This window comes from Tricharina praecox (genome assembly GCF_024521635.1).
Source record: "Tricharina praecox strain CBS 144465 chromosome Unknown BZA05scaffold_35, whole genome shotgun sequence".
Classification (NCBI taxonomy): Eukaryota; Fungi; Ascomycota; class Pezizomycetes; order Pezizales; family Pyronemataceae; genus Tricharina; species Tricharina praecox.
In genome coordinates, this window is record NW_026250437.1 from 60,665 (window position 1) to 71,872 (window position 11,208).

General features: G+C 55.0%; 2 protein-coding genes across 2 annotated transcripts; both read right to left on the bottom strand.

Annotated features, from left to right (window-relative positions):
* Positions 1-448: 448 nt before the first annotated feature.
* On the bottom strand, positions 449-1,536 carry BZA05DRAFT_411287 (uncharacterized protein). The gene is made up of 3 exons (XM_051484979.1): positions 1,161-1,536; positions 896-1,080; positions 449-842 (listed from the first exon to the last, which is right to left on the bottom strand). The coding sequence occupies exons 1-3, from the start codon at positions 1,527-1,529 to the stop codon at positions 626-628; spliced, it is 771 nt and encodes a 256-aa protein (XP_051335372.1). The 5' UTR covers positions 1,530-1,536; the 3' UTR covers positions 449-625.
* A 5,562-nt stretch (positions 1,537-7,098) lies between these two features.
* BZA05DRAFT_186716 (uncharacterized protein) lies at positions 7,099-8,692 on the bottom strand. The gene is made up of 2 exons (XM_051479362.1): positions 8,664-8,692; positions 7,099-8,505 (listed from the first exon to the last, which is right to left on the bottom strand). The coding sequence occupies exon 2, from the start codon at positions 8,432-8,434 to the stop codon at positions 7,223-7,225; it is 1,212 nt and encodes a 403-aa protein (XP_051335373.1). The 5' UTR covers positions 8,435-8,505; positions 8,664-8,692; the 3' UTR covers positions 7,099-7,222.
* Between the last annotated feature and the right edge of the window lie 2,516 nt (positions 8,693-11,208).

Sequence of the window (11,208 nt, forward strand, 5' to 3'; positions counted from 1 at the left end):
TTGAACCGACGATACCGGTAGACTGGTCACTACGAGCGCGTGAATACTAGGGCGAGAAATACGATAGGTACAGGACGAATGAGGTGACTGGTCCGTCGGAGGACATGGACATGGAGAACACGGGTAGCAGGGACGGGGAACTGTATTTCCCTACATCAAGTAGTTGAACGTAGTTACGGGAGGTTTGACGGGACGAGAACTGGACTATCATACCAGCAGGTACCTATGGTAGGCTACCGCTTTCGGCCACCGCTTCGAAGCTGGCCGATATGCGATCCAGCCTACATACGCCCGCCAGGCCCGCTCTCCTCACGCGCATGCGTAGCTCTGACCGTTTCAGCTCCGTGCCCCTCGCTTCCGTGGGTGAGCGACTCGCGAGGGCAACAGGTGGTGGTGGAATTGTCGAAAGCCGAGTGACTGTCATGAACGAGTGCACGGAAGGAAGCCTGCCTACTGGAGTATTGGCACCCGGGGACGTCGCATCTCGTGCACGGTATAGTAGATTCATCGGCACGCTCACATCTCCATCTCCTCACACTGTCTGCACAGACTTATCTATTCTCTGCATCCTTCATCATTAAGCATTACTATCCACTAGGTAGTTCCGAGTAGAGTAGAGTAGAGTTTATCGCGTTACACCTTCAACATCCCCACCGACGCCCTCCCACTGCACCTCGACCTTCCGATCCCCCGCCGGCGCCTCCACCTCCACCTCCGCCGGCGCCTTGACCACCACCACCACGTATGCGTGTCCATGAGCATGTGCACCCGCCTCCTCGTCCCCCCGCCCCTCCGTCCTCCGCGTGTACACAGCCAGCAGCAATTTCGCAGCCAGTACTATGCTTCACAGCTCGTCAGCAACGAACGCCACGTATTGCACGAGAGTGTTAAGTACCATAGTGTCGCAGCCGCACCAACATTCCCCCACTGCCACTGCGCCCTCCGCGCGCACACGCTCCCGCCCAGACTCGCGCACCACAGCGCCAGCGACAACGTATCTGGCAGCACCACCTCCAGCGTGCCCAGGTTCTCGCGCGACGAGGAGATGTTCAGGATTGCTGTGAGGAGAGTGAAGGCTGCCTGATTTCCTGTTAGGTTAGCGGGGGTGGTGGCAGGGGCGGGGGGAGCGGGGAGGGGGGGACAAGGATGGGGGGACAAACGACAACTGTGGTGGTGATGGACTCCGCTCCGGTCGAGGAGGATGAGAGAGAGGGCGAGGGCGCCAGGCGGCTCCAGACGCTGGTTAGGAGCACGGTTGAGGAGAGCAGGAGTTGCAGGATTATTAGTGGGCGGAGAGCGCTGGGCCAGCGTTGGCGGACGGTGCGGCGTGGGGTGGGGGTGTAGTAGTGTTCGCACATGGTGGGTATTGGTGTATAGAGGATGGGATCGCTGTTGTCGTGAGAACGCGAAGTAAGAATCCCGTCCGTCCCGACAGAACGAGGGAGGGATGGGAGGAGGGAGGGGCGATGTCGAGATAGATATACATATGCAGACACCAGACACTCTGTACGTAGGCATCGACACGGCATCGACACGACCACCACCACCACCACCACCACCACCACCACCACCACCACCGCAGTGGTCGACAGTCTCCTTGCTTTTTTTCTGCTAGGAGCGAACGAACGAACAAGCAAACCTCATGCATGCAGGGTGGAGGGGAGGGGGCACTGCTGAGCGAGCCAAGAATTCCAACATGCACAACCAGCGAGTCAGCGACCACTGGGCAGTAATCGAGCTGTTGGTTACATATGTAGAGTTGGTGAGTAGAGTATAGTACAGGTCGCTCCGGTGAGGCTGGACGACGCGGCCACGGCGGCGGCGGCATTCCCGAGCAGCGCACGAACGCGCTGCAGTTCCCGGATGGGGATGGACGGATATGTCGCCGTTGGTTCGTGCGGAGCACACGACCTGATGAATTCGAACAGCCTGCCCGCCCGCATCTCACACACTTGGCACCTCCGAGCGCGAGAGCGAGAGTGCCGGTCTGTGGCGGCACGATTCGCTAAGCCATTCCGTTCTCTCGCGCTCCTTTTCACTGCTCAGTGCGCAGTGCTCAGTGCTCCGCGACCTGCGGTGGAATTCTCGCTCGCCAATGTCGTGCTCCGTTCTCGGAGTCTCAGACAAAGACTCCCAAGTACGGTACGCCGTGAACAGGTACCGATGTCGGATCATCGCTTAGTGCGCTCGGTAAAATCTAGTCTTACACCAACCAGCCGGGCCCTCCTGAGTCCTCACCCTTCGACATCAGAATCTCGAGGACGGCCCATCCAGCTTCGAGGACTGAAGCAAAACCTGCGCCCACTCAGGTTCCACAGCCGACCTCTCGATCGCTCGCTCGCCCCTCCCCTCACTCCCACTCCCACTCCCGGGCCGCATCATGCACGCATGCGGCATGCCCAACTTCCCTCCCTCGCAGCCTCGCAGATCTTCAAAGTTCGGGCGCGTTGTGCTTTCTTTTTTTATATGCATAGTTGGGTAGCTATTGGTACATACTTCTTCAACACCACCGACAGACACGGGGAATACAGATCGCCGCTGTGAGGTGGGTGAGAGAACGGCCGTGACGATATCAATAATCAAGCTTCGAAGCGAAGACGGAGAGGGGCGGGCGGGCGCTTATTCACATCGCATGGGGGCGGGGTCGGCTGTGTAATCCATAACGGATCCAGGCCCGCTCTATACTGTGCTGCATAGCACACAACGATTGATTACATACCTATCCCCGCGTCGGCGTAAAGCCTATGCTCCGCAGGCGCGTGGAACTCTGGCCGCTTTCGAGGACAACTCCGCTGTCGTACCGACTAACTAGTGCTCGTCGGCCGCCGCTAGTAACTGTACTCCAACTAGGTGCCTACCTAGCCACGTGCGCCCAGGGTGGCTGAGCTCCCACTGGCACCCACCCAAACATCTGGTAGCGCGAGTGATGGGTTCATACCTCCCTACATCCCTATATATTCAACTATTATGTATTCCCGCGCTTCCCAACCAGTCATCGATTCGTGGGTCGACGTGCGAACCCCGCGGCGGCGGTGGGGAATCGGGGGTAAACGTCTTGGTCAGCTATGCATGGCACATATGTAAGCGCCCGGGGGAGAAAGCTTGGAGTAGGTACTCTACTGAGTTACCCAACCCACCGCGCCTCGGTGTGCATAAAGTGCATAAAGTGCTCTTTCTGCGGTGTTGGATTTGTACGAGGTGATTACTACACGGTATAACATAGGTAGTACGGTGGGTACCGGCGATAAAGAGCGCCACTGTAGTGGGGGTTGAGGCTGATATGGTCCTGACGAGTTTGTGGACGGGTTTCTGCGAGTTCCAAGATGGGTTGCGAAGGTTGAGCGGTAGGTACACCGTACGAATGGAACCCTGTCGGATCGATTCCGTTGGTACGTACCTACCTGGGTGCCTATGCACTACCTATACTTGTGGGGAGGGGGGCTATACTGGTACATGAGATGTCACTCACGTCGGTGGTATAGAGTCTGAGTCGTGACCGATGCGACGAAAATTATGGGGCTCTGTGGCTAGGGAGGTCTGTGGCAAAGTTACTGTGGCTTCCGTATGAAAGGAGTGACTGGTCAGAGTAAAAGAATGGCGGTGTCACTAAAAATCAAGATCTGAAGGGCCGTCGCAATTGGCACGGGTGATTAGCTATGAAGGGCTCCTGAGTGGTGATGGATAACTCGTACAGCTAGACAACTGTCGGACATAGCAACATCAAACTACAGTTGAGAGGCAAGAATCACGGTAGGCTGCTTGGACTGACGGACGTTCGGGTAGGAAACTAATATTCGTCAAGTTTACTTCGGACGTCTTAGCGCGTGTCTTGTGGATGAATAGAATTTAGATAGTATGTAGTGGAGATCGAGCCCTTCGCTCAACTTCCGGGATATGTGAAGTACCTACCAAGTTGGTAAGAATAAGAGGTGTGAAACAACAGCATGGACCGGGAAGATGATGCGCGCCCCGGCTCCGGGTATCCTGTCCGCTTTCCACCCACGACCTCGAACCGACTTCGATCAGTCTGCAGGCGGCAGACGGCTCGTTGTGTCTCCTCCCCACCCGCCCACCGCCCCCACAAAGGTCCAGATTGCACCAAGGAAACCACAAAGGAAGGAAGAAATCAGCGCCTTACTCGAGGGCCTCGGCTCGCAAACCGGGATAATTCCGAGTGATCGCTGCACCCCCGAGCCCCCAGCCAAGTGCCCACGGCAGCATCCAGCCGTGGAACCCCATAACCGGTCACTCCTACCACGCATTTATGCAGCCATGCGGACCACCGATTGGATATACTGCTACGACTTGCATCCCGCCTACACTCGGCTGGGATGCCGCGATACCACTCGAGGCTGCCACGGTTGAGTCTTGACCGGCGGAGTACGGTACCAACAAGTATGGACATGGCCGAGTGGATAATGACATAACACAGGCTGCCTACCTACTCATAAGCTTGTGCGGTCCAGCCTTTAAGTTGAGGCGGACATGCAGCGCGCAGGGCCTGTACTCTGCATATGTCGGAAGTGAGGGAACGGGGGTGCCGCGTGCGGGGGGCCCAGGTGTGCAGACTGCAGACCAGCGGATTTAAGGCTGGTTATCTTCCTCTTGGTCCACGTGGACAGCCCTATCGATACACTCCTGCCACAGATATGGTAGGGCGTCGATGCATCTCGCATTACTTCTTCCCCATCCACTCTGTGGGGGCCAGCCTATGTAGAGCATTGTGCGTCAGCCTTCCCTTCCCCACGGATCGTTGAACACGGAAATTAATCCTAGATCATGGCGGCCGCGGGCCATCACGATTCCCAATCTTGCCTTACCAGTCAGCGAGCACGCTGCAGTGCGGTGCAGCTTGATCCATGACGGAATCCGGAATATCTGCAGCGGTCACGACGCACTCTGCAGCGGATAAATGCGCGCGGTTCCCTGAGCCCTCGTTCCTGCACATATGTAGGCCGGAGACGCAGTGTAACCCGCCCGAGTTAAATACAACCGTCTACTGGTCTTTCCGCGCCCCGCGGTCGTTGACGAAGTAAGCGCTGGCCCAGTTGCGACGACAACGACGGTTTCCCCACGAGATACATAGCAGTACGAATATGCCCGACGCCCGTTCCACCCGCTCGATTTTCGCAGCATTCAGGCATGCACGTCCGGGTGCGGGTCCGGCTTCGACTTTAGGTTTTTGCAGCCATGTGCGGTGTGCGTAATTTACTCCGCTGCATTTTTAAATACAAAGTTTGCAGTGTGAGCTCGCAGCTCTCAGACAAGCCATGCCGTCACGCGACCAGTACAATGCGGCCATCCCCACAGCTGGGGCTTCATGGCCCATATGTAAGCGGCCGTACTGGTCCTCCGAGCAGGGCGGTGGATATACTCCCTGCGACCTCGCCCCGTCCGCCCCATGGTCCATCCGGGTCCCGCACCGTTCGTTCGTGCGCAACTTCGCAGAAGCCGCATCAGGTGCTCGCGTGACATTATCTATTGCAGCCAGCTGGTTAGCTAGCAGTGGTAGTAGTAGTAGTAGTAGTAGTAGTAGTAGTAGTAGTAGTAGTAGTAGTAGTAGTAGTAGCTACCGCCAGTTTCACATCCAGAATTCACATGCTCCAGGAGAATCCAGATACCTAGATAAAAAAAGCTAAAAAGTGAACGCGCCTCCCCCACGTCCTCCCCTCCCCCTCCTCATCCTCCTCCTCCTCCTTCACACAATCACTCGTCCCCGCGTGTGTCTGCGTGTGCTCTCTCTCTCGTGTATGTGTGTGTGTGTGTGTCCGGATTCATTTTTCAGCACTTTTCTGCGTGCCGAGTTTTGCACTTTCACTTTGTGCACTGCCTACACTGCCTAGTGCTCAGTTCTCGGTGCTCAATGCTGAGTGCTGGGTGCTGAGTGCTCGGTGTTCGGTGCTGAGTGCTCGCAACAAACAATGCGCCAGCAAGAAAGACAGCAAGAAAGACAGCCAGTCAGCCAACCCATCTGTTCATCAGCACCGCCGCCGCCGCCGCCGCTGCTGCTCAACCGAGTCCTCCCAGCCGACACTCAACCACTCCAGCTGCCCGGCTGCCCGCGGAAAACCTCGGCTTAACCAGCAAACCCAGCAAACCCAGCAAACTCAGCGAGGCCGGCGGGGCCCGGGTCTCCAGAGTCCACTGACTACTGTTCACTGTCCGCCTCGCAGTCCCCCTCCAAACACGAGGGGTGCGATACGATGCTCTACCTTATAGGAAACTTCTCCTTACGTTTGATCGTCTGCTTTGTCTCCGCCTCTCCTGACGGACAAAGTATCATTCCGCAATAGCGCCGAGGTTCAGGCAGGTCCGTCTACATACTAGGTCGTAGTTAGGGCGCAGAAAGAACCAGTGGGGAGACGTATCTACCATAAGTTAGCTGGGGGGGCGAGGGGATATACCCAATGAACCAACTCCCACCCGGCAGAGTGGGGGTTGGAATCACGATTAAGTTATAAACATTAGATATGAAGTATGTACATTACTCCGCCCCAGCACCTACACCGTGGGCCACCACAGCGCGACTGAACTCTATAGTAATTACTGCCCTCGCGGGCATCGATATCATGATTCTACCGGTACATCAGCGGACGGACGGACGGTACTTACGTTACAAGAATAGAAATAAACAGAACAAAAAACAGCGACCCCAAGTAGAAAAACTCCCAATCGCAGAGAGAAGAAGAAGAAGAAACCCAGACAAAACCAAAACCATCCCGTTCATCCGGAAACAGAGGGGAAAAAAAAGAAGGGATAAAGAAAGACGCGCTGAAAGAGAAACTCTCCCTCCTCCATCCACCCTCACACCCTCCCACCATCACACTTTCCCGGTATTCTGGGTATTCCAGGTATTCCCCCAACGCACTTTCCAGGTATCCCCTCCCGTGCCCAATATGACTCCTGTGACAAAAAAGGAAAGACCTGATCTTCTCGAAACGAAAAAGAAGTTGGAGTCACTAAAACATAAATAAGAGGAAAAAAACCACAAACGATTAGTACTACTATCCCGAGAGCATTTGTCCGGCGGCTGTCCCCACTAGAAACCCGCTATGGGGAAGCAGCAGCGAAACAAAATCCGGAGATGTGAAGAGAAGCCAAACAAAAACGGACAATGCACGGAATGAAGCGGCGTTAAGCGGCAGAAATGGACAATCGGAACGAACGACAAAAACCCGCCCCAAGAGATGAGAAAGAAGATGAGTGCGAAGAATGAGATCAATCATTCGAGCCCCGGCACGAACAGGTTTCGCCCCGTCTTCTTCATGTGCGTCTTCCGGTGCATCCGTAAATTATCTGTGCGCGAGAACTTTCGCCCGCAGATATCGCAATCGAACGGCCGCTCGTCGGTATGCGTTCTCTCGTGTCTCCTCAGGTGCTCCTGCCTCTTGAAACGAGCATTGCACGTGCCAATGCTGCAAACATGCGGCTTGTCGTTGTTGCTGACCACGACCGGAAGTCGTCCGAGGCCCGTACCTTTCGTCTTTTTCGTTGGGGAAGTGGGCTTTCGGCGTTGTATCTGGTGGTATTGCATGGGCATCAGCGGCGATGCGGCGTAATAACAGAGGTGGAGGGCTGATAGTGCGGCGTCACCACAGTTTGTGGCTGGATAGTCGAGCATAGCGGTGGTGGTGGGGGTGGTGGGGGTGGGATGGAGATGGGTTTGGTACTCAGGGGATGGTGGATGATAGCGGTCCGGGCTGTATACGAGGGACTGTGGAGAGTCGGACATTTCTACGGAATCGTTGAATCCGGGATAACGATGTCGGGAATAATCCAGTCCACTGTCCAGGCTGTTGCTTTTCCGGTACTGCGGGTGCTGTAGTTGTAGTGGCTCTTCACATTCCGACCTAGAGCGCATCTTGATGTCCATCTCCATATCCATCGATGACGGGTCGTGTTGTTGTTGCTGTTGCTGTTGCTGCTGTTGTTTTTGCCGTTGCTGTAGTTGTTGCCGTTGCTGTTGCTCTTCTTGTTGCTGTTGTTGTTTTAGTTGTTGTAGCTGTTGGTGGTGGTGGCGGTAATGATCGATGGGATTTTGATGTGCCGTATGATGGTGTTGTTGATGATGAGGATGATGATTATCGTGATGAGGTATCGGTGGCTGGCACTGGGGATATTCCGGGAGGGACAGGAGTTTAGGGGCGACGGCGATGCCGTGGGGGATGGCACTGCCGTTCGAAGGGTAAACATCGTCGTTATCGTCTTCATCCATCATGAGGGAATCCGTGTACGATAGCTGTATCGGAGCGGTGCTGTAGTCTCCAAGTGTTCCTTCCGGAGTACTCGGCAGGCTCTCGTCGCAGCCCGAGTCCCAGGAAAGTGAAGAAGCTACCGAAGTGCGACGGTGCATCAGCGGCGGCGAAGATGAGTTGTAAATATACTCGGAAGGGTTCGGTGTTGTGATGGGCGGTGTTTGAGTCTCATTCTTCATCCCGGTGAAATATTGAGCATTAACGTTGAGGTTAGGAAACCGGGATTGCTGTAGATATTCTTCGGGATCCACTGAACCGAAACAGTTGTCAGCGGAACTGAGGCGATAGACTTAAAAGTTGATATATAGGTATAAACACAAGTGCTCGCGTGGTTGAGATCTGCGCTGGGAGTGTCACGGCAAGCAGACAGGCAAAAGAAAGGATGCATATTATGGAGGAGAACGGTACATTATGCATAGAGCGAGTAGTGGATGGAGAGGGATGGGGTGTATGAAGACAGCCTGCCAGGTTGGTAAGGACCGCAGATACCGCAGCCACTGTACGATTTCTCCGCGGAAGGCGGACCAAGCGAATCCACTCAGTACGGAAGAGCCAGGCCCAAACAGCGTCTGGTCGACAGGGAGTAGTATTGTACAGAGCAAAGCGGCAGAGTGTAGACGCAACAGTGCAGGAGTAAGAAGATATGATACTGGCTCCTCCCCCCCTCCCCCAAGTGGAAGAAGAGTGAAGACAGTAGAGGAGCAGTGGTATAATAAAACACCGAAGGATTTCTATATCGAACCTTCAACCCATCAAGGTTACTCCAAATGAGGGGGTAGACTGGGGGCGGGGGTGAGGGGACGAAACAATACATCAACACGAGTTACGAACAATTGGATTTAGTCTGAACTGACGCGGGGGTGAGGGGGTGGGTTACTTTGAAGAATTGATATATCAGTCCTCCAATGATATATAAAAGCCGCTGAGAGGACGGGCCGTGGGGGACGGGGGAGGGCCGCGAGGGTGGGGGGGAGGTTTTTTTTTGCTGAGAACTCCGCACTGGGAGGTGTTTGACTGAGAGGAGTATCTGACGGAGTGGTGGTTTACTTTTTCCGAAAGGGATGCGACTCCTTTCGAGCGAGTCGATGCTTTCGAGCTGGAAGGTCGGATGTGTGGTATGTTCACAGTATATAGGTTTCGTCCGGCCAGCAGAGATGGGTGTGCGGAACGGTGATTGTTTGTTTGCGCAACGTCTACCGGGCAATTTGTCAACGGGTCTTCCTCTCTCAATATATCGATGTGACCTCAAAAAAGTCAAAGGGTGGGGGGGATGGGGATGGTTACATGGCAATCAATGGGGTACGGGGGCCCACGGGAAGCGGTAAACGGGCCGCAGCGAGTGAGTGATTCGACGATCGTTTCGTTCGATGCTAACCAGCGAAGCGGAGATAGAGTGGTTGGGGGGGGGGGGTTGCGCTTGTAGCGGGGAGTCTGTGTGTAGAGAGCTAGGCGGGGGCGGGGCAGACGGTTGAAGCTTGGGGGTGCTTAGCTGTCGAAGGCCAAACTGTCTAGATCCTGCATCAACGGCGGCGGGCCAGCTTTCTATAAACTCTCCCGTGGCCGCGCGCCGAGTTAGCGGAGGCGTCTGATATCCCCCCTCCCCCCCCTCGACCATACCCCGGCAGTGGACTGCAAAACCGGAGATGCACACATCTTGGAGGGTGGGCGGCAGTACGACTCCCAATGCGGTGATTCGCGCGCCTAATCTGGGCCTTGGCCCCAGCATTTCGGAATAAACTGGTCGCACTGTGGAAAAAGAAAGCGACACCCGGGGAAATGGCGTGTACCGATCGAGGGCTGAGATGCTGAAAAAAAGTGCGTGTCGGATGTTGCGGGAAGAACTCGAAAGGGTGGCCATCTTATTCTTGTTCTTTTTTCGGGCAGTTCTACGACAAGATAAGTAAGTTAGGTGCGTATCACGGCTTCTGCAGGCGAGGACTTCAAACTCATGCTTCGTGACCGCGACGCTCTCATTACCGCCCTAATCGATAGGCTACATGCCTAGGTGGTTCCCGCATCGTGGTCGTCGTTGTCGTAGCCAGCATCGAAGTTAGCCACGCCGGAGATGGGTCTCCAGAGGGACTGAAGGTGGCGGTAGATGGCAGCGATGGCAGCGATAGCAGCGATAACAGTGATGGTATGCAAGGAACCCATTCTCGCCATGAGATCAGCTAAGAATTTAGTTCCATCTAGCTCTGGTGCGCATGTTTCCCGGATTCCAGAAGCGTATGTAACCAGGTAATTGTGTCCTTAGGTAAGTTCTTAGTGCTCGGGGTCTGTTTGCGACACCGTATCCGTCAATCGTCAATGCATCCGCCTTGTTCTCTGCGGCGGCGGCGGCGGCTGCTCGGCCGCTGATGGGGCGACGCGAGGCCAAAACCGTGAGATGCGCAGTCAACAGGGGGCCCGGTTAGTGGTGTGTCGAGCATGGAGCACGTTGATTCCTGTATTTCTTTTTTCTTGTCTTTTTCTTTCTTTTTCTTTCTTTTTCTTTTTTTCTTCTTTTTCCGGGAAATAATGCGTGCGTTAAGCGCGAAAAAAACAACAAAAGTGAGAATATACGGTAGTGGCTTTTGTGGATGCATGAGCAAGCCACTTCATGTGAGTCTATGTAGAGGAGGATGAGAAGGATGAGGAGAAGGATGAGGAGGAGAGAGATGGGGCTTTGGGCGAGTGCAAATCCTGCTTGTCCTGGTGTGCCTGGCCACCCCCATCGAGAGGCGCGAGTCTTGTCGGGGAAGAGAGGCATTGAGGCATTGAGGCATTGGGGGCATCCTTCGCACGCCGATGGTCTGGGATTAGGTTCCATGTCCGGATGGACGTGAACTCTAGTGTAGTTATCTCGAACTCAATTCAAATCTGGACCTCCCCCATCACAGTGCGGACTCGGGAAACCAAAACGGCTGTGCGAACGTATGTACTATACTTAGTACTGTAGTTACAGTGTATACCA

Coding starts and splice junctions, on each gene's coding strand:
- BZA05DRAFT_411287 (XM_051484979.1), bottom strand. CDS start 1,529: ATGCCGTGTCGATGCCTACGTACAGAGTGTCTGGTGTCTGCATATGTA. Junction 1,081..1,160: donor CCATCACCACCACAGTTGTC/GTTTGTCCCCCC, acceptor ACAGGAAATCAG/GCAGCCTTCACTCTCCTCAC. Junction 843..895: donor GGTGCGGCTGCGACACTATG/GTACTTAACACT, acceptor CGAGCTGTGAAG/CATAGTACTGGCTGCGAAAT.
- BZA05DRAFT_186716 (XM_051479362.1), bottom strand. CDS start 8,434: ATGAAGAATGAGACTCAAACACCGCCCATCACAACACCGAACCCTTCC.